We start from the raw sequence: 21,924 nt of genomic DNA on the forward strand, positions 1-21,924 counted from the left end.
AAAAATTATTTTTTTTTTTTAACATTAAATTATTTGATAATTGAATTTTATAATTTTATTCAATTTATTTTTTAGTTCGGTTACTCTAGTATAATAACTAGGTCAAAAACTTTACATCTTGATTCAGGTGGAGTCGGATCGAGTTTTTTTTTTTATTATTATATTTTTTTGTTGATTTTCATCCATTAATATTTTTTTTTTGGTTAAAAATTGAGCTTCAACTTTTTCTTTTTTATTTTGCTTTCTATAGAGTTATCAAATTCTCATTTGATTTATTAGAAATTGATTCTTAAACTGTTTTTTTATTTTTCTTTCCATGAAATTATCTCAATTTTATGCTCGTGTCGTGGTCACGAAGTTTGCGGGTTAACCTAATTTAACTGGATTTTTTTTGTTGTTTTTTATTATTATTTTTAGTTTTACCTTTCAACATAAGATTTTCTTATGCTCCAAATGAACTAAAGTTGGGTTCTTTTTTTATTATTATTTTTTGTTAGTTTATTTATTTATTTTCATATTATTTAAATTACTAATGACTCAGGTTTTAATTTTTTTTTCTTAGCATTTTTTCTATATTAAAAAAAAATTGACCGGCCCGTTGTGAATGGCAGGACACAAATCTAGTATGCTCTAACAACCTTTTTTTCAAGTTAAAAACTTTCTTGAGATTAATTTTCGTTTTTAACGGTCTTTTAAATTGATCTTCAACGAACAAATTGGTGTATTCATTAAAAAACAATGTTTCTCATAATCTCTTTTTAAATTCAAATAAAAAATAGTAACGTGCAATGAATTGATGTGAGCTAACACCTGTAATATTCTTGTAATTTTCCTACTTATAATATATACTTAATTTAATATTTATATATCAATATTTATTGTTTTTATTTGGATATGCCTTCAGAAGAATGATCAGAGAACAAATAATAACCTCTCCTTTATGGGCTTAATGCTTGGCATATGGATCAACATTTATCATATATATGAGTTTGTAGAATTATCAGACTCATCATCTTGAATTCAATCAAACACTAAGTTTAGATATATGTGAGTTTAGTGAATTATCAGATCTATTATATTTGGATCCAGTTGATATTGAGCTGCATATATGAATCTGGTAAGCTATCAGATTCGTCATCTTTGAGCTCAGCCAAACGCTAAGTCCTTGCTCTTTTAATGTCACAAATATTTTATCCTAACATATTAGAGATATTTTATCTTAAGAAGTCAAATTTTTTGTTAATACTTTAACCCTTTAAAGAACGCGCATGCGGGGGATCCTTGAAAAGGAGGTTCAGTTTTTCTCCCAAAAAAAGATGAATATCTATTTTAGGGTTTTTTTTCTAAATTATAATTTTTTTTCTCAAATGATACTCATTTAAATATCAAAAAGTTCTCAAATAAATAAGAATGAATTTTTTATAGGTATCAAACATGATCCATCAACAATCTCACCAAAAATAAATATATCAGATTATCATAATAAAAAATTTATCAAATATAACAATACTAACTTAGCCCACAAGCACATATCATAAACTCGGGATTCATCAGGAATGATCTTCTTTTTAATTTTATTAGATTTTCCCAAATTGATATTACACGTTTTATATCATAATTGGATTGAAATAAATAAATATTTTTGTAAATTTGTGATAGTTTGTTGTTAGTATTTTATATATTTTTTAAAGTGATTTACGTTTACTTTATCATCTTGTTTTTCACGTAAACTTGAAAGAAATGCTTGAAAAAACTAATAAAACAAATCTAATAACCCACATATTTTGAAACTCTGATTCTACACTTAGGTTATATTTTTTATTCAAAATTTAATTTAAAATGCATTATTAGAAGATCAAAGATAAATATATAAAATAAATATATTTTTATAATAATTTTAGAATGGATTTTTTCTCCTTTTATAAAACAGGACGAACAAGGAAATATATTATCTATGTCCCAACTATTTTCATTTCTTTCATTTTAAGACAATGAAATTCGAAACTAAGGAAGGTGCATTAACATCTCCGGCAAGATATATAAAATGCATTAATGCCAAAATAGACTGATAAAGACATCGATGAGACTCCGTTGAACAGTCAGATGAGCCAAAACAAAAATGGCATTATTGCTTTCCTTTTCCAATTAGGTGAACCATGGAATCCTTCTGGATGTTTGGACCTTATCGTTCTTTCTTTTTCCACTTCTTGATGAGTAGCTGCCATGGAAGTCTTGATCCACGGCCACAGTGGAGGTCACAAGCATGGCCACTTGGTTCTTAAATTGACAGAGACATCCATTTCCCTGAAACAACAGTAGTGTGCTTGGCTCAGTACTCTTTCCCTTTTTCATTCATCAACTTTTACATAGTCAGCTGCGCCACTTTGTAGGGCTCATTTGTTCTTGGGATTTTTTGTGGCCCACTATAATTTTGGTGATTTTTCTTTTGGTGTAATTAAATTTGTTTTTGCAATATTTTTATAACAACATGGGTGGTGTTGTAATTAAAGTTTTGATGTAAAGAAAAAAATAAAAAATATATATATTTTTAAAATATTTTTAAAATACAAAATCAAAAGAAATATATTAATTCGTGTAAACAAAGCATCCTCAGTAGAGTTGTCTTCATGTCTAGGTTTTTTTCCTCTTATCATCTTCCTTGATCTTCACCACCTCCTGCTTATGAGCTTCATGAGATTTGTCGTTGTCCTGCAACCTCATTTCTGGTCCATTCCCTGTCACTGTCAGGAATCCAACGAAGAAAATGGAAATGTGGGCAGGCTACTGTAGTGGAGGCTACAAGGAGCTAGTTATAGGTGAGGTGGATCCCATATATTGATTAATATCAATGTCTGTATTTATATTTGTACGAATTTTGAGGTATTATTGCCTAGGGATAGCATCTGACTTCCTCAGATTATCTCATCCATACACTTAGTGCATCTCTAACGTCACAGCTAAATAAAAAATCAAATATTAAAAATTGTATTTTTAGTTTTTGTTTTTTTATTTTTTCATTCTGATGCAAACAAATAGCTATTTTAACTATTTGTTATGTGAAAAGTTATTTTTATATTTTACTGTAAAAATGACAAAAACAAATAACTGTTGACCAACGGTTATTTTTATAGCTTTTGGCCAACAACTCTTTTTTTTTTATTTAAATGCAGGAGGAAAGAACTTGTAGATTTTAAAATTTTGTATTATGCCTCACCCTTCTCTCAAATTTAAAAAAACAAGAATCAATTATTCTCTGATTAATTAATAATATCGGTTGTGTTAATTAGCTGAAATTAAAAAGTATGTTTGTTTAAAAGCTTTTTCTATTTTCTCTTTTATATCTCTTGATTTTTTAGACCTTTTGTTGTTAATTTAATATTTGTGATGATTTTTATTTATTTGTTATTTTATGTTTTTAATATGGGTTAAGGAAGACAATTTTTATTTATATTGTTATCTTTGATCAAATTGAGAGGAATTAATAATGGTAGTTGATATTGATAAAAATATAAAGTGACATATTTTAAAAAAAAATTTGATTGTCTGTTTTAATTTGAGGTCAATTATATTTTGTCTTATTGAAAATATAATTAAACCAGTATATCAATTCTCTTTTAGTTCCAAAAAATGATCAAATTATTATGTTAGAACAAGTAGGAGGCAATGCTTATTATTAATTCACATGTATGAAACTACAAAATTGCTAGACATTTAATGTGAGCTTCTTTTACACTCTCTTTAATAAGGTTTTAACTTGATTTTTTTTTTTTAATGTAGATGGATTCAAATTTTCCAAGCTTTTTTACCAACTTTCTTATGAGTGAGTCAAAAGATATTCTCTCTCAACCAAGTGATTTTAATCAATTAATTGATGACTTAACATACTCGAATTTAAATGTCTATTCGGCAAAAAAATCACAAAGAAGTAAAAATTTCTCACCAGAGAAAGATTGTTTACTTGTCTCTGCATGGCTAAATACAAGCAAGGATCCAATTACAGGAGTTGAACAACAAACAAAACAGTTCTGGGCTCGCGTACATGCTTACTTTGTAGAGAATGGAGGAAACTTGAATAATCGTTCCCAAATAAGCATCTCAAGTAGATGGCAAGAAATAAATAGAGAAGTCGGTAAATTTGTTGGGTTTGTTACTCAAATTGAAAATCGTCAGCAAAGTGGAATGACCGAAGAATCAAGGGTAATTTTAATATTCATTTCCATGTTAAATTATTTAACACATATTTTAACATTATTTATTTATTTATTTTTTTACCAGATTAATGATGCTCGGCAAATGTATGCTTCTTGCGTTGGCAAACGATTTCAACTAGAACATTGTTGGGTTATCTTAAGAAAAGAACCCAAATGGCAATTTGAGCGTGCAAGTCAAAATCAAAGGTCAAACAAGAAACAAAAAAGTCATGTCAATGCAAGTCCGGCTTCATCAACTCCATCTACCCCTGATTCTGTTAGTTTAGGAGAAGATAGTGAACCATTGATTTATCAAGATAGACCAATCGGTCAGAAGGCTGCAAAGGAACGACTTAAACGTAGACAAGGAAAAGATAAAGTTGGGGAGGTAACTGTAACAAATCTCTTACAATAATTCAGGGATACTCTAGTTGAAATTGAGGATCAGAAGAAACAAGACATGAAAATTATGTTAGAGCAACAAGCCATGATGATTTAACAAAGTCAAGAGAAACAAGAATTGGACAGGATTGAGAAAGAAGAACAAATTATGAAAATGGATATTTCTAATTTGGATCCAATTTCTGCAGCGTATTTTCAAAATAGAAAGTTAGAAATTATGCAAAAGAGGGGTTTTAATTTTTAATTAACTTTGATTGATTTATTGTAATGTAAAGTATTTTTAATTAAATATGTAGAAAATTCTTGGTTATTTTAAATATATTATTATGAAATTGATATCAATTCATAATACTTTTTTGAAGTTCCTCCAACACTTAACATGTAACAATCTGACTTTGAACTGTTACTGTTTGACTTTGAAGTGTTACTGTCTGACTTTCCAACTGTTACTGTCTGACTTTGAACTGTCACTGTCTGACTTTGAACTGTTACTGTCCAATTTTCAACTGTTACTATCTGAACACTTATCAGATTTTTAACTATATCTAAAGTTCTAAAACTTCATTTTAAGTGAGATTGATATCGTTAGAAAGCTAAGACACGAGGCTACTAGTTCTCTGAGGGAGGAGAACCCAGTTTTGCCTCCAAGATAGTCAAAATTGTTAATTTACTAATTAGTTCTACTGCCCTACATAATCAGTCACGACTCAATCTCAATCTCAATCTCAATTAAATCCAACCCTCAACAGTACCAGGTTTATTATAATGTCTCGAATTATTTCGCCCAGAAATTTATATTTAAAAATTTCTGAATTTCTGTTTTTATTTATTTATTATATATATAATTTTTCTTTTCCCGGGGTTTACATAACAATAATAAGTAGGATTAATTAACTTAAAAGATAACAACCATAATAAAAAAAAAAACATAAAAAACTTGAAAATTATGATAACATAAGAAGTTCAAATCTAAAGATTCTATTCGTTGCCATATTGTTCCCACAAATGTTCAATCAAATCTTCTTATAGTTGAGAGCTAGTTGCTCTATTCCTAATTCGATTATGAGTTTGAAGAAAATCATGTAGTTCTGGTATTTCACCATGTGACACTGATATAAAGGAATTGACTTCATGCTCATGGTCAAATCCAAGGTTCATTGCTCCTTCATCCTCAATAATCATATTATGCATTATTATGCTAGCTTTCATAATATATGCAAGCGTTTCTTCATCCCAATATCGAACAAGTCCACGTACAATTGCAAAACGAGATTGGAGCACCCCAAATGCTCGCTCCACATCCTTCCTTGCAGACTCTTGCTTGCTTGTAAAATATTTTCTCTTTGCTCCTAATGGTCTTGGGATTATCTTAACAAAGGTTGACCAATTAGGATAAATCTCATCTGCTAAATAGTATCTCATTGTATATTCATGCCCATTAATTGTATAATTGACAGGAGCAGTACGACCTTCAGCAAGTGCAGCAAAGATAGGTGACCGATCAAAAACATTAATATCATTTAATGATCCAGGCATTCCAAAAAAGGCATGCCATATTCAAAGATCTTGTGAAGCCACCGCCTCTAGAATTATAGTTGGTTTACGACAATGACCAGTATACATCCCATGCCATGAAATTGGGCATTTCTCCCATTTCCAATGCATACAGTCAATGCTCCCTAACATCCCTGGAAATCCACGCTACTCTCCAATTGATAATAATCGATAAATATCGGCCTCGTTTGGTGCCCTTAGATACCAATCACCAAAAACTTCTACGATTGCTTTGACGAAAGTTCTAAGACTTTCTATCGCAGTGGTTTCTTCAATTCGAAGATATTCATCAGTAAGATCTGCAGGAATACCATATGCAAGTATTTTATGAGCTGCAGTTACCTTTTGAAGGCAAGATAAACCAAGAACACCAAGAGCATCTGTCCTTTGTTTGAAATATGGATTATGAGCTTCCACTGCATTTGCTATCCGAAGAAAAAGACGACGACTCATCCTAAATCTTCTTCGAAATTGACTTTCAGTGAATTTAGGATTTTCAGCAAAATAATCATTATATAACCTTAACTCACCTTCTTTTCTATTACGATTGACAATATTGTGACCAAGAATAGAGCCACGATACCCTGTTCTCTGCCCTTAATTATTCGATTCTTCTTAAGCAACCACAACGGTAGCAACTTGAAAAGCGAACACAGGAGTGTCATCATCAAAATCAAAAGCATCATAAAAATTAAAATTAGAATGATTCATTATGAATTTTAATGAAATATGTTTTTGATTGGAGAGAAAAAAATGGAATGATGAGAAAAAATGTTAAGGTATATGAGAATATTTATAGATGGATTATTTTTTTAAATTTTGAAATCTTAGAATGTTGATAGTTATTTTTTTAAAATTTGAAATTTTAAAATTTAAAATGTTGGCGGTTATTTTATCAAAGTTTGAAATTTTAAAATTTAAAATGGTGGCGGTCATTTTTTTAAAGCATGAATTTTTTTTAAAAAAATTGAAAATCAAAATTTAAAATATTGGCGGTTTTTTTCAAAGTTTGAATTTGAATTTACTTTTAAAAAATTAAATTTTTAACAGTAACATATAAAACTGAAAATTAAAAATATTCATATAAATAAATTTTAAGTTTAATTTTAAATTATATCTTTTAACTTTCATATTATTTCATTAATTTTATATTACTTTTATAAATTACTAATATTAATTATATAATTAATAACATCATAATTATATTATATATAAAATATCTAAATTAGTTATATAATTATATTAAAATTAATTTAATATGAAATATATTAAAATATAAATGGCTTTTCTAAATAGTTTTTTACCATTGGAATGCATATAATTAAAAAAAACTATATTTATACTATTTAAAAAATTATTTTAGTAATTTAGTTTTTCAATTTAGTTTTTTGGGTTAGAGATGCTATGAGAATTTAATTCCATATGTTGTCTTTGATAGGGAGTCACATTTATGGCTTTTTTTCAATATTTGTCATTTCAATACATATGAAAAGCTGAGGGAAGGGTTGTGTCACATTTATGATTATGATTGTTGTCGTCTTGAAACTCTATTTTTTTAATTATTTACTTTTGTTGCAAAAAAAAAATATATAGGAAGATCTCTTCCTTGTTCTTTTTCTTTTTTTTCGAGAAAGATACAAAACTTTTTAATAACAATATCGTAGGAAGAATATTGAATTAATTTTAACTAAGATCAAAATTTTGATGAATCAAGATTTTTGTGTCAGTTTTTCATAGTTTTCGTAGTTTATAAACAATGTTTTAGGACATAAAAATGATGTTGCCTGTTATTATTACAGAGCTACCTGGATTGCAAACTCTGAGGGATTCCTCTGATAACTAAGGATCAGACACTGTCTACGCTAGAATAAAATGAGCATACCTTCAATAAGAAACAGAGAAAAAGTGGTGAGCAGAAGATCTTTCAGTTATGCGTTCGAGTATCGTAAAGGCCCTGAGAAGATCCATGTTGAAGTATGGGCAGCTGCGGCACCAACAGAACACATGTTCTTCAGAAGATTTTTTGCAAACTCCCTTTAGCATGCATACCACTCATGCATTGTTTCTTATACGTTCTACCTAAGAAAAAGCAAAACCAGCAATTCTTCAACAAAATACAGCGATAGGAATAAAAACAAATGTAATGAAGGGTTAGAATGACATACAAGAAACTCGTACCATAGATATAATCTGGAAATACTTACGTAGAGATCTCTGATTAATTGATGAAGAGCCAAGCAAATGCAACACATCGCAGGGTAAGAAGGCAAACCTGAAGTATTCAGAATGTGGAATTGCAAATGCAGAACGCTCTGCTGCTTCTCAAAACAATTGACTCTATTTTGTTTCATTTTAGTTTCAACAAGGAAATAATATAAATAAGACATGGATGCAACATTGTGTTGACAAGTATAGACATCCTCGCTCACAAGGTCAAAGGTCAATATAGAAGCTTTATTATAAGAATTTAATCGGTACAAAATTAAAGAATCCATTGCATTCTAAATCACAACAATGAGAAAAAGAAAGGGAAAAAAAAGGAAGAAAGAAGAGAACGTGTAATTGGAAGGAGATAGCCTAGAAAATTAACATAGAGAAGCTACTTCTAATGCAGACAGATCCTGAAGCCTTCTCAATTGAAGTCCTTCAATCTTTTCTTCAGCATGTCCATTGATTTCTTCCGTGCACTTTGCTTCGTATTTCTGGTTGAAAGGCTACCAAAGATTCCATCAGGGGAATCCTTGAATTTCTCACAGATGCTGGCCACCTTCTTATAATCCAAAGCATCATAGTTTTTCTGCCTTATCACAGGATTCATGAAGTTCTCTGGCTGGCTGCTTGACAAAAGGTTAATCAACTGTCGTGCTTCTATCAAGCAGCCTCTAAAGCTACCTTCCTTGTGTATTTCACTCAGCCCAGTGCTATGAAATCTGTCGTCAGCAAAATCCTCTAACAACTTCAAATCAATGTTGAGAGATAGGACTGCATTAGCATTGAACCTCTTTACACTATCACTAAGAAATGCCCCAACAATGGAATTGGAAATGTGCTCAAGGGCACCACTCCCAACTTTGTGTAGGGCATCCAAGGGCAGAATTTGTTGTGCTGTTGACAAAATGGTGTCCAGGTAAATAACCACCTCATTAATATAGTCATTCCCATTTTGTGGCGTTTCCTCTGAGGTCCAATTGATATTTTCAGTAAGTGCCATCAATCCATCTAACTTGTTGTTCACCAGATCCAGCAGAGCAATATAAGCTTCATCCCTTGAAGTTTTTAGGACCACCTTGGCAGTCAAACTAGCTTGAGGCCTCTCAACTGATCGGATAGGGATTCCACATAGTTGGGCTGCATGTCGAAGAAAAAAATCACAAGCTCTCTCAAGAACAGATATGTTGGCGGCAATCTGCATGGCTTGAGACACACCAACTGCACCACCATGGATTGTGCTAAGTATAACTTCATTTAACACATCAATCAAGAGCTTGTCCAAATATTTTCTCACAACGTCATAAATATTAGTATGCACCCCATATGACAAGTAATCAACAGAACCTTTGATGAAAGATCTAACGATGCGGCAAGTATCAGGTACCATGGAGGAGAATGGTGCAATATATGGGAAAGCAGGCATTATATCGGAGGTCTGAAGATGAAATGAGAGGACATTATTCTCATAATCAGTATCCTTTTTCATTACCATCTGCTCATAGGTGTCATTTCCAAGAGCATTAACAATTTGCTCCCGACATTCTCCCAAAAGAAGCTCATGATACTTATCTCGACTACTATCAAGAACCTCAAGAATTTGGCCAACTTCATACCCATATTGTCTAAGAGTTGCTCCGAGAAGAGTGACATAATCCTTCACCAGCAGAAGATGAGTCGCAGAATCCATATGGGAAAACTGTTCATCCAGAACAGATGTCATTTTAGCTACAGTCGTTTCCCACATTGTCTCAACCTGATTTGCTGACAGAAGATCCCTAGCAGTTCTTAAAACCCGATCCTCCACTATGAAGTAACCAGCAATTTGAGCCAAATATGTTTGATAATATTCAACAAATGGTTGAGTAGTAGAGATTTGCAAATCTGAATTGAGTTGCAATAACCTATTCTTATAGTAGTATTCACGGAACTGCTCTTGGATTCCCAGGCAAGCATGAATATGATAAACCCGAAAAACAGGAGTAAGATCAAACTTCACAACAGAATCTTCATCGGTTTCCGCAACGTCCAGAGTATATACAAAATCTCCTAACCCCGGAATGTTCTGTTCCTCAGCTTTTCTCTGACGTTCCAGCATTTCCTCATCTCTTTGACGGGCTGATGAAGTATGACCTATTGCTGTTTGTCCAATATCTTTAGCAGAACTCCTTATTTGAACTAGCCATTCATTAAACTGACTAGTAACTTTCTTCTCGATATGCAATTTTATTACTGGAATTGTCTTCTCTATGGCCATTTTAAGTGCCTTCATAGGGATGTTGTGCAAGTAAGTCCTCTCAATCAGATCCACTGTTTTCAATGCTGGGTAAAACTGGCTTTCCAACATGTGGTTGTTACACTTGACACAGAGTTCCAGAACTTGAATGCATACCTTTGACATTTTAATAGCTTCGGCCACATTCTTCTTAATCGAATAAGATTCAAGGAGTTCCTCGAGTTTGATCAAAAGACCACTCCCAACTTCTTGCAATCTAAAATTCTCACTTGCAAGCTCACTTTTTAACTCTTCAGCATCAACCAATACACCACGAAGTTCATCAACTGCAAGAATGAATTCCTCGTAATGGCTTTTGCACAGCTCCTCAATTTCAACTTCCTTCTTCCTCACAACAGACTTGAGCTGATGAAACAGCGATTCAGGCCGCCCCATTTCAAATGCATGCCTGACAATCGGACCCAAATCCTCCCCATTTCCAATCAAAGTCGCAAGCACTAAGTCCTCTCCTCCATCCCCATTCTCTACAAAAGTTCTCCTCTTAAGTTTCGCATCCATTGCTTTTATTAAACCCTGAAACAATCAAAACAAAAACACAAACACAAAAAAGACATCCACAAAGGTCCTTATCAACCATCTTAGACAAACAAGAAAAAAAAACTACAATAAATCATATCTAACAAAATTTATGCTAATTATCCAAATGCTTCCTTCAATAAACATTCTTGTATAAAGATTCAAACAGAAATAAATATTCAAAGACAGCACACCATGCAAAACATCTAAAGAATTGTAAAACAATCCATGATTAATCAAATATAATAAACTATAACCAAATAAATCCACTAAACACAGATTTCTTCAATTCATAAACACAACGAAGATAAAAAAACAAACCCACATTTCAAATTTAGCTAAATTCACAACTAATCAACCAGATACAAAAATGTGATCAAAACAAACAAACAAAAAAGACCCAGATAGCAAAAACGAAAACCCAGATACAAAATCAAAAAAATTTCAAACTTGATACTTACAAAGAGTTACAGAGAGGCCTTCCTTTCGGGTCAAAATTGCTCTCTTTGTGCAATGTTATACAAGAAATGAAATGGGTTTTCCTTGGATTCTTCACTCCTTGAGCTGAAACTGTTGTTTTCAATGAAATTTGTAATCAATTAAAGTACTTTTATTGTTAGTTACAATTCGTGTAAGAAAATTATGTCTTGTCTCCTTTCTTTCGCCGTCTGTCCTTTGTTCTATAGGGAATTGATATTTCCACTCCTTGGTTTGTTTTGATTCTTCCACGAAATGGGGTGTGATAGTTTGTTTTGGTGTACATTACTACTCTCATGCACCTTCTTTTTTGTTGGATAGACAAAAAAAAAAAAAAAAGGATAGAAACTAGAGAAGAGATAATTATGAGAGAGAAATAAAAATAATTATTGAGTTTAAGTGTAAATATTTTTATTTTTATGCTTGCTATTTATTTTTAAGAGTGAGTTATGAAATAATTATTGATAGTTATGAACAGGGACGGAACCAGGGGTGGCAAGCAAGGCTCAGCCCCTGCAAATCATTTTAAAATTTTCTATTATTTAATATTTTTAATTTAAGTAAATAAGTTTTTTAATAATATATATTATTATATTAATTTTGGTCTCCTCAGTAAAATTCACTTAGCTCCACCCCTGGTTATGAACAATCTAAAATATTTTGATTTTAAATATTTTTTAGAGGATAGAAAATTGAAAATATGTGAAATTAAAACCATAATAATTATATTTTTTTTAATATTGTTTTTATCATGTCCTGGTCCAATAATCAAATGATTTTTTTAATTATATGATTTTTTAACATTAATTCTATTTCTTTTTTAATCAAAATCATTAATTTACTCCTAATGAATTTAAAGTTAAATAGTACTCTTATGAAGTAAAACAATTGAGATTTCGAATTAGAATTTCACATTTTTCAATTTATTACTTGAATTAAAAAAGAAAAAAGAAAAAAAATACATTTCTTTGCTAGAAGTAACATCAAATATTCATAGGGGTTTGGGAGACACAGGGTATCATGGCTTAGAAGGCCAGCAAACTATGGCCATTATATATTTGTTTTATTCTTTTCGATATTTATTAAGCAAACCATGCAATATTCTATTTTAATTTTTAAATTATTATTCTAATTAAATATTTTCGTACAAGGGGTTAAGGTGATGTTTTGCTTTTTATCTAGAGAAAAAATTGTTATAAAAAATTTAAAATAACTTATTTTTATTCATTAAAATTTATCTAAAATCATAATTAATTTTTTTTCTTAAATCTATTTTTTTAATAAAAAAAATACAACCGTACAATCTACCACCACCTGTGTTGGTTTTTGGTGCCATCACTGCTCTTCAAAAACAATCAAAGTACCTAATCGGTCGCCAGCATTCCCTTTCAAGGCAATAATCATGTTTGCTTAGTTACTCAAACTCTTGGCTGCATCTTCATGTCTTATTTTCTTATGCAAGATTAAAACAATATGCTGTCAGTTGCTACTTTCTATTCTTTACAAGAAAGTTATTCAGTGCACTCAATGTATTGTTTTCTTTCTTGTTTCTACTTTCGTTCGGACAATAATTATGATAAGTAAATTCTAAGAAAAAAACATTCTTTTTTCTTTACACCAATGTATAAAGATTTAGACATTAAAACTTGTTTAAAGCATATCGATATCAAAGCATATCAACTTTTGGAACATAGCCCAGTATTGGTATATATTTACACAATAAATATTTGCAGAATCAAACTCATTACAGCACTGAGCGCGCAGGGGTGTGAGTGTGTGTGTATGCAGAATCAATCTCAACACATTTCGTATATGTATATATATATTCAGAATCAAAATGACTATTGTATTGTTAATCCTGGGCAGACGACTGTTATATATTATGCAGAATTCGAAAAAATCAATAACAACAAGAGTATTATGCAGAAAGAGTGTTGTTGCAATGCTGACACGCACATGTAAAAGTAGGATCGGTGTCATAAAGACAACGGCCGTCAAGAACAGATTGGTGAAGGATATTAAATAAAAGGCCGCGGGGCAAAAGGAATTGTCTTTCAAGACAGTTCAATCTTTCATATGTATTCAATCTGTCAAAAAGAAGAGTCTTATCTTTCTTTATTTGCCTTGCAATGTCTTTAACAGATAAGACTACCAAATACTGTAGCATTCTATTTCACAAATACAAGGAGATGGATATTGTTTGGTAGCTTTTGCCTTGTTTTTCCAACTCGATTCTGTCAAGACTGCTTGCTTTAGTGGATCAGTCTTTCAAGACAATCTGTTTTTGTCTTTTTAATATATATAAACATGCAATAGGGTGGCAGATAGCTTTAAACAACTACTGGTTCTACTGTACAGTCAATTCAATTCAGTTTTAGAGTTTTTGACTGTCTCACGTTTTCTCAAATCTATAATTTGTAAATTTTGCTTGTGTAGCATTTTATTAATGAAACAGTTCATAAAATTTTAGTCAACTGGGGTTGCTTGAACTAGTTTCTTGTGTTGGAAAATCCAATGTTCGATGCAAGTTTTCATTGAAGCTATGGAATGAGGGTTTTTTCTTGATGTTGGTCAGAGGGAATCTAAAGAAGAGAGACTCAGCATCCTATTATTATGTGGACTGGCCTTACTTGCTTGCTGGCTTAATGCTTGATTTATGGGATTGAATTGACCTGTGTCTAATATTTTCAGTCTCCAGTCCATGCCTCTACTCTCGCTCAATTTAATTTAAAACCCAATCCAATTTAAAGATTGAATTCGTGGGTCACCAAGTTATTTTAATAATATGTCAAAAAGTTTCTCACGGTACTAACTAGTTATAATCCAGTGAACGTGAGCATACATGACCTGTGTCTAAACTCTTCTCGCTTCTAAAGAAAAATGGTAGACTAGGAAATACAAAAGGGAGAACCTATTGATATATGCTTTGGTTCGAGCATCCTGCGTTGTTTAATTGTAGGTGAAAGCTGTTATGCTACTATGGCTGGGGAGACTATAAACTGAGACAAAATACCTGCAAAACCAATGATGTATAAAACACTTTCTACTTCATTGTTGATTCCCTACTGGTCTCGTCTTCTTCAGGTATCAACTTGTTTCTAAAATTCTAGATGCTTTAAAGACTCTTATTTTAGGCATTGGCAGTTGCAATTATCGTATTTCAGTTTCTTCGACGCCTTTATGAAGACAAGGACAAAATGCAGGGATATAATGGGCTTAAATATTTCTGCACAATTGTTGCCTTATGCCCAAGGACTGCGCTGGAAAATACTAGCCTCAATATTCTCAGTAATTGCAGCTGTCTACGGTACATTTTGAGACGTAGTCCTGGACTGGGGGCTTTGGCAATCTCAGTCTAGGAACTGGTTATTAAGAGGCAAACTCCTTATCCCTTACAGAAGTGTATATTTCAGAGAAATAGTGAGTAAGAACAATACATGACAAAATCAAACTGAGACTGTGGATCTTATTGTCTTAATGAAATGAAATATGAAGAACAACTGTATACAGATCATAGAAATGTAAACCAGGTTTACAAATTATATGCATCAGCTCCAGATTCAGTCCTAACCAATTCTTATGATGCTGGTGAAGAATGCAGGTCCTGAATTTATTGTTGACATTTGCATGGTTGCAGACTGTCTTGAATTTCCAACTGCCTTCCCTACACAGGCAATCCTTTATTTCAATTGTAGCTAGCCTCGAGATTATTCGCCGCTGAATATGGAATTTTTTCACGTACTACTGGTTTTATTCAAATGCGCATAGAATTCTCAAATTCCTAATGAATTGAGTTTTCTGGATGATATAAAGAGCAACATTGCCGATAGCTAATTTGGTTCACACTCTGTTTCATTAACTAGGTTGGAGTATGAACATTTGAATAACGTTGGCAAGCATCGCGCATTCAAGTCTGTACCTCTACCTTTTGTCTACGACGCGGGCAATGACAAACATGAGTTGATCATTGCATCCGAGCAAAACCAATAGACATGATCATGAAGTTAGTTAAACCAACAACAAAGAAAGATATGCAACATTGATATTCATCAGGAGGACATCAACTGTTTTTTCACTCATTTTTTTTGTTCATACATTTAGAGAACATGTCCAAATTAAACTCAAAAGATTTTGTCTGGGATTTTTTTTTTTTCCTAGTTGTTCTGGTCTTCCTTTTCCTTTCTGGCTTAGGTCACTTTAGCTACTATTTAAAGCATTAACCTTTAGAATTTATACAATCTGAGTTTTCTCTATATTTTAGGGCTTTAATTTAAGTTTGAGAAACTCTTGTTTCCTATCGTTCATTATATATATGCTGTGTCATTCAGGGATAGGGAGCGGCTAATTACCTTATATTTGTAATATTCTTTGGTGTGGATGCCATTAGGTTGTTATTGAAGTACTATGGAAGAATTTCCAATCCAGAACTCCAACTATTTCTTAAGGGCAAATGATCATTGGAAGTTGGAATAACACGACATAAATAATGGCTAATTTGATTCTGTCCATAAAACTTGACAAGAAAAATTGGAGACATCAAACTCAGGAAGCAGTAATGACAACGATTCCTGAGACTTGCAGCAGAAACATGCCAGACTCAACAATTTTGGCCCTGAAAATGCAATGCCCTATTAACTACTTTTTTTTTTTTTTTCAAAAATTGAAACTAATCTCAAGGATTAAATTCTAAAAGTTTCTACCTATGTTTCCTCAAATCAATCGGATTTCTGCTGGGATCCCCATTTTGTAAGGATTTAATTGGAGAACTCCCACATGCTCTCCTTTAAGCAATCGGATACAGGATCAAACTAGGATTGACCCTTCATGCCTATAAAACGAAACGTTTCCATCACAAGGCCCTACATCTCAAAAGAAATTAAACCTACATTTTCAGTTTAGCCTTCTGTCTTGCCTTTTTTGTAGTTCTTTAGATTAAGCCCTAGTTGATAAGACCAGTTATCAATGGAGAAACAGTTTCTGTCGCTGTTTGAGTCAGCAAAGAAATCTGCAGCCATTGTGGCCACTTCTGCTTCAATATTTCCTGAAGTTTATCGATGCCTAGATGCTTTGGACCAGCTTAAGAGGTTCCCCGTAACATCATCCAGGGTTCTTGTCTCCACTCCTGTTGCAAAAGAAGTTCAATATCTCACAAAACACCGTGTAAAGATGATCAGAACTGCTGCTTCTTGCTTGCTGGATGCTTGGAGTAGGAATCTGTACGCAAGAAACCCTGCCATTGATGGTAAGACTCAGCCAACAAAATCTACAAGTGGGTCAAGAACGGGGACCCTTATTGTCAAGATACAAGGAAGAGTAATAGGAAGGGTTAAAGTTAACATGCCTATTCAGACAGAGAAGAAGATAAAAGAAGAGAAAGAAAATGGTTCCAGTTGTTTCAAGAAACCACCACAAGATCCTGCCATGCGCTGCACAAATCCAGGGAAAGTACAAAGTATCAGGCGCTGTTTCAAGAAACCATCTACCAAGCGCATCACACAGCAAGAGAATGTGAAAGATTTCTGTAGTTTCAAGAAACCATCAGAAGAACCTGTCAAGTGCAGTGATGGCTTGCGTAGCAAGGTCAGGCACATTCTTGTGGAGTCATTGTGCAGAGTTGCAAAGGAGGTTAAAGAGGATTTGATGGAAGCAGTGAGATTGCGTGACCCAATTATTGTTGCTGCTGATGTTGAATCGCTGATGTTTGAAAGGATGGGGCTTTTCAATGGCACCAAACAATTGAAGTACAGGTCAATATTGTTCAACATGAAGGATCCAAAGAATCCAGATTTGAGAAGGAAACTTCTTCTTGGACAGATTAAGCCAGAGAAACTGGTGACTATGACAGCAGAAGAGATGGCAAGCAATCAAAGGCAATTCGAGAATGATCAAATCAGGAAGAAATCTTTGTGGAAGGAGATGAATGCAGAACAACAGCACAAATCAGTGGATTCAATGGAATATTGAGGCCTTAATTTGTTGCTTGTAATCAACATTGATACAAGATTCAATTCTTTTGTACAGACAATTCAATCCTAGTTCATGTTAGTTATGCTCTAGCTGCTGATGTAACTGAATCTCAGTGATTTTTTTTTTTGGGTAAATCATTTATTCATTCATCAATATAGTTCAATTACATAACTTTGTCAGTTTAGACGAGCTTAATTAACTTGTGGGGTATTGATTCTTTTCAGTTCTCACATTGTTGACAAGCCAAGTTATTTTTGAACTAGTCTGTAACCGGACGCTCTTTTGGCTAAGCGATCGTATTTTTATCCTCAAGATATAAAAGTTAGTCCAACTTGGTAACGCTGCCTAGAGCATTTCCCTTCTAGTCCCTTGATTGCCTTCCATGAAATGGCATATAAACAAAACATATATCCCAGTCACAAACAATTTGAAGGTATTATAAGGATTGAGGATCGGATTATCGACCATATATGAGAACAGTACAGTTATGGCAAGGAAATGTTAAGGATGATAAATAAGTTTTTGAGAGTACATGAGGTTAGAGTGGCTACTGATACTGTTATTCTCCTATATACAAAACTGGGTGCCGAAGTTGGGTAAGTTTACAGTAAACCCAACTTCTTGCCATCCTCAAGTTGTAACTAGGTGAGGACCAATGCTAGGAAGCACGCACGAATAAGTTACATATTTTATGCTGTCTACGAGCACGACTACAAAAATCCGAGAAAGTGACTTTGGGGTGATTACGCCATCAACATCACTGTCGCCAGCCTCTCTAGGATCAACAAGGACAGAGACAACCATTGGAGAAACCGATTTATTACCCTGAAAGCTCTCCTTATGAGTTTTCCTTCCCACGTGTTCTCCAGTGATATTGAGATCCGATCCCGCGAGAGGAATTGGAAGGCCACGGAGGATCCTTCTATTCCTCCCCTTGTTGAGGCGAGTAGAATTGTTCTTCTGGTGCTCTGCTGTCACATTGGCAACTGAGGAAGCAGGAACTATGGCTCCTGGTGTTGGTGAGACATCAAACTGGAACACTTCAGTGCACATACCCGAACTCAACAATGGCCCTGAGAAGAAAATTAAGCAATCACGCGCTGTTAATAAGTAGCAGACAAACAAAAAATGGAGCTACAAACTCCAGTTTCTTTAGTCCTGCAAGGGTGCAAATAAATAATGTCCAGAGAATTGTCAAAAAGGAAATAAACAATCTTAAATCAATAAGCTGTGATTTAAAGGCAGAGCAAAGGTGCAGTAACTAAACACTCAAGTCCAACAATCCAAATTCCAGTCAATCAGTCAACGGAATTGCAAATACATTTCCTTTAGAGCTCCCAAGTTTCCAGGATTCCCATACAGCCGTTCTCACATTCTTTGTCTTCTATTCAACTCATCATCTGCCATTACTACAGCCGATCCTCTAGTACCGTCCATTTTTCATTTTTTGACTTCTTTTTTATGAGTGAGAATCTATTGGTATCTTTGAACTTAAAGAGGCCGTAAAAGCAAAAATGATTTTGAATGTCCATACACCACCAAAATTAGGTTTGATCCATTGTTTGGCGCATGATAAACAATACTAAGTGAACAATGACAAGAAACATTAACCCGAATGCCACTGATGAAAACAAAATTTTAAATTTCAATGGACAGTTTATATTAAAAACATGAAAAATAGCAATTTTACTGGCAGCCTATATGCATACATGAAGGGAATAAAATGAGTGACAGGCATAATAATTACCTGCAAGGCCTTCACGGAACCACTGCTGCAGTTTGCCTTTAGCTGCAGATGACTTCAAATTGTCCTTTGAAGTGTCGGCAGATCCAGAAGCAAGGGCCTTCTGTCGCTCAGCATGAGTTCGGTACACATGAGAATGCCTCCCTCTATTGTTACCAACATCAGGAATAGCCAGTGCTGTCTGCTTAGTGATATTCACTTCAGGACTTTCATGAGAGGCCATAGCTCTCTCGCTTGCCAGAATAGAATGAATTATCAAGTTTCCATCTATCTTCACAAGCTTATCGTTTCTTGGCACATATAAAGATGCAACGAGCTGTTCACTAGCATTACCAAACTGACCAAATTCATCTGATCCAGGTAAATGCTCAGCAGCCCCTTTATTTGCAGAATCATGCTCTGGACACCCTGTACGACCTCTCAAACACTGTATTTTATCATTCGACAACCCAACACCGACATTTTCATGCGACCCATTTGAGTGCCCATCAACAATCAAAACCCTTCCCTTATGCTGATCCAAAAACCTCTCACTACCAAAACCAAACCCACTAATTCCACTCTCTCTAACTCCACCAAATTTAACATCCACCATAGGAGCCAGCCCACCAAACAACAAAATAAAAAATACCAAACCAATCAAACTAACACTAGCAACCTTCTTAGTTTTACCCTCGCCTTTCTTACTCTCAACCTTCTTAGTCTTTGCCATAGGAACAGCTTGTTGCGGTTTCAACCTAGGAATCGGAACCAATGGCACTTGAGACCCTTGAGGCTTAACAACATAAGGCGCACACGGCACCCATGGATAAGGCGCCATGGGTGCATACATTGGTGGCGGGCACGCACTGTTCCCATTCAATTGTTGTCGCAAAGTAGCATTTTCAGCCATAAAATAGGAAACTTTACCATTCAAATCAGCTATAGTCGAATGCATTGCTCTCACCTTATCTTCTAATTCCTCAACATAATGCTTCTTCCTTTGCCTAGACAAATGCGCACTCTCCCGATTCCTCACCAACCTCGCCCTCCTCTTCTCCTCTTCTTCACTCGAAACCACACCCCCACCAACATTAACACTCACATCTTCACCCTCAGCTTTCCGGGACTTAAAGTTCCGCATAACGTCTCCATTTTCTCCATCACCCATTTCTTTTTTCCTCTTAGTCAACGCAATTTTATCATTTTTCAAGATTCTCGCACTGTCAGTTTCAGTTTTCACAAGTTTCTGATCAACAACATAATTACAGGGATTGCCATTCGTACCTGATTCCGGCGAACCCGCATTCAACACACCCGACCCAGAATTCCCAGACCCGTGAGACGAAGCAGGACCCAAATCAGAGCTTCGACTATCAGACCCACCCGAATCACAACTCCCAGCCTCCGACGGTGAAGGATTAAGATACTTATCAACCTCCAAGCCGCCCTGATCACCACATATCCCAGATCCACCAGACTCCGGCGACTCCAAATTCACGGGATTAGAATCAAAAACCCCTAAACAACCTTCAAGAGAGCCGGTTTCAAAACCCGGGTTATCTGATCGACCCATGTCCGGGCTGACCGCATTGTTGTCAGGGATAAGGAACTGCTCGTTCTCGGAAGGGAAGTAAAGGTCAGTGAGATCATCAAAGGTGATGTCAAAATCGGACATGTCCTCGAAATCAGAGGACAGATCTGGAACGTTTAAGTTGTCGTTTTGGTCAGAATTTTGATTGAAAAAGAGAGGATCGAGAGGAGGAGTTGGGAGTTGGGAGTTGAATTCCTCCTCCATCTTCTAAGTCGCAGGAATTTGATTCTGCTGTGGCGGATTTTACTGAATAACAATAAGAAAAGAGGGGTTGGGTTTGGGGTTTTTATCGAAGAGGAAGTGGAGTTTCTGTGGGATTTAATTTCGGTAGGTTTTGAACGGGGCAAAGACTCGGATTTGTTTCCACGTTTGGATAAGGAAAGTGGGGGTCACACGCTCCTTTTGTAGATTTTGGAAATCTAGGATTGTTTTTTTCTAGCTCATGTCTTCATTTGGTCCTTTTATTTTTATATTTAGTTAATGTTAGTTTTATTATTATGATGATTTTATTTATTATTTTTCATAAAAATAAAATAAAGCTAGTTTTTATTTTTTAATGAGATTGCTAAAAAAATGTAATCTTTTCCCAAATAATTTATTACTTTTTGCTCAACTTAAATAAAAATAAGTTTAATTGATTAAATTATCATAATGATAAAACTAAAATTAACTAGTTATACAAATTAAGGAACCAAATGCGTTTTAAATAAAGAAGAAAAAACAAGAAATAGGTTGAAGCATGAGTGAGAAAGAGAAAAGGGAAAAGGAAAGAAAGAAAGAATAAATGAGATACTAAAAACACACTCAAAGTTCGGTAATAATATTCTTGAAATCTTTAGAAAAATCTTAGCGAAATAAATTTACAAACGCTAAGTAAAGTTATTTTTGTTAGAATAACATGATAATTGTTTTAAAAATACACTTGTTAAAATGTGGATGGTTTATCCTTAACCCAAACAGATATAGATTTAGTATGTATTTGGTATTCTGAAGTAGA

The 21,924-nt window shown here is 33.8% G+C and overlaps 3 protein-coding genes and 1 pseudogene across 3 annotated transcripts; 1 reads left to right on the forward strand and 3 right to left on the reverse strand.

The window, feature by feature from the left end:
- Window positions 1–5,615: 5,615 nt before the first annotated feature.
- LOC112324540 (uncharacterized) lies at window positions 5,616–8,206 on the reverse strand (annotated as a pseudogene).
- A 373-nt stretch (window positions 8,207–8,579) lies between these two features.
- On the reverse strand, window positions 8,580–11,909 carry LOC18106098 (exocyst complex component SEC15A). Its single transcript, XM_006373630.3, has 2 exons — window positions 11,628–11,909; window positions 8,580–11,163 (listed from the first exon to the last, which is right to left on the reverse strand). The coding sequence occupies exon 2, from the start codon at window positions 11,146–11,148 to the stop codon at window positions 8,779–8,781; it is 2,370 nt and encodes a 789-aa protein (XP_006373692.3). The 5' UTR covers window positions 11,149–11,163; window positions 11,628–11,909; the 3' UTR covers window positions 8,580–8,778.
- A 4,696-nt stretch (window positions 11,910–16,605) lies between these two features.
- Window positions 16,606–17,607, forward strand: LOC7464071 (transcription elongation factor TFIIS). The gene has a single exon (XM_002322571.2). It carries the CDS (start codon window positions 16,606–16,608, stop codon window positions 17,605–17,607), a length of 1,002 nt encoding a protein of 333 aa, XP_002322607.2.
- A 488-nt stretch (window positions 17,608–18,095) lies between these two features.
- On the reverse strand, window positions 18,096–21,288 carry LOC7458910 (bZIP transcription factor 17). The gene is made up of 2 exons (XM_024587529.2): window positions 19,358–21,288; window positions 18,096–18,683 (listed from the first exon to the last, which is right to left on the reverse strand). The coding sequence occupies exons 1-2, from the start codon at window positions 21,129–21,131 to the stop codon at window positions 18,241–18,243; spliced, it is 2,217 nt and encodes a 738-aa protein (XP_024443297.1). The 5' UTR covers window positions 21,132–21,288; the 3' UTR covers window positions 18,096–18,240.
- Window positions 21,289–21,924: the final 636 nt, after the last annotated feature.

Source organism: Populus trichocarpa, chromosome 16, assembly GCF_000002775.5.
Source record: "Populus trichocarpa isolate Nisqually-1 chromosome 16, P.trichocarpa_v4.1, whole genome shotgun sequence".
Lineage (NCBI taxonomy): Eukaryota > Viridiplantae > Streptophyta > Magnoliopsida > Malpighiales > Salicaceae > Populus > Populus trichocarpa.

What these genes read in the sequence shown, in the direction of transcription:
- LOC18106098 (XM_006373630.3), bottom strand. Translation starts at nt 11,148, where the DNA reads ATGGATGCGAAACTTAAGAGGAGAACTTTTGTAGAGAATGGGGATGGA.
- LOC7464071 (XM_002322571.2), top strand. Translation starts at nt 16,606, where the DNA reads ATGGAGAAACAGTTTCTGTCGCTGTTTGAGTCAGCAAAGAAATCTGCA.
- LOC7458910 (XM_024587529.2), bottom strand. Translation starts at nt 21,131, where the DNA reads ATGGAGGAGGAATTCAACTCCCAACTCCCAACTCCTCCTCTCGATCCT. An exon ending in GTTCCGTGAAGGCCTTGCAG is followed by an intron (nt 18,684 to 19,357) that starts GTAATTATTATG and finishes TTTTCTTCTCAG; the next exon opens with GGCCATTGTTGAGTTCGGGT.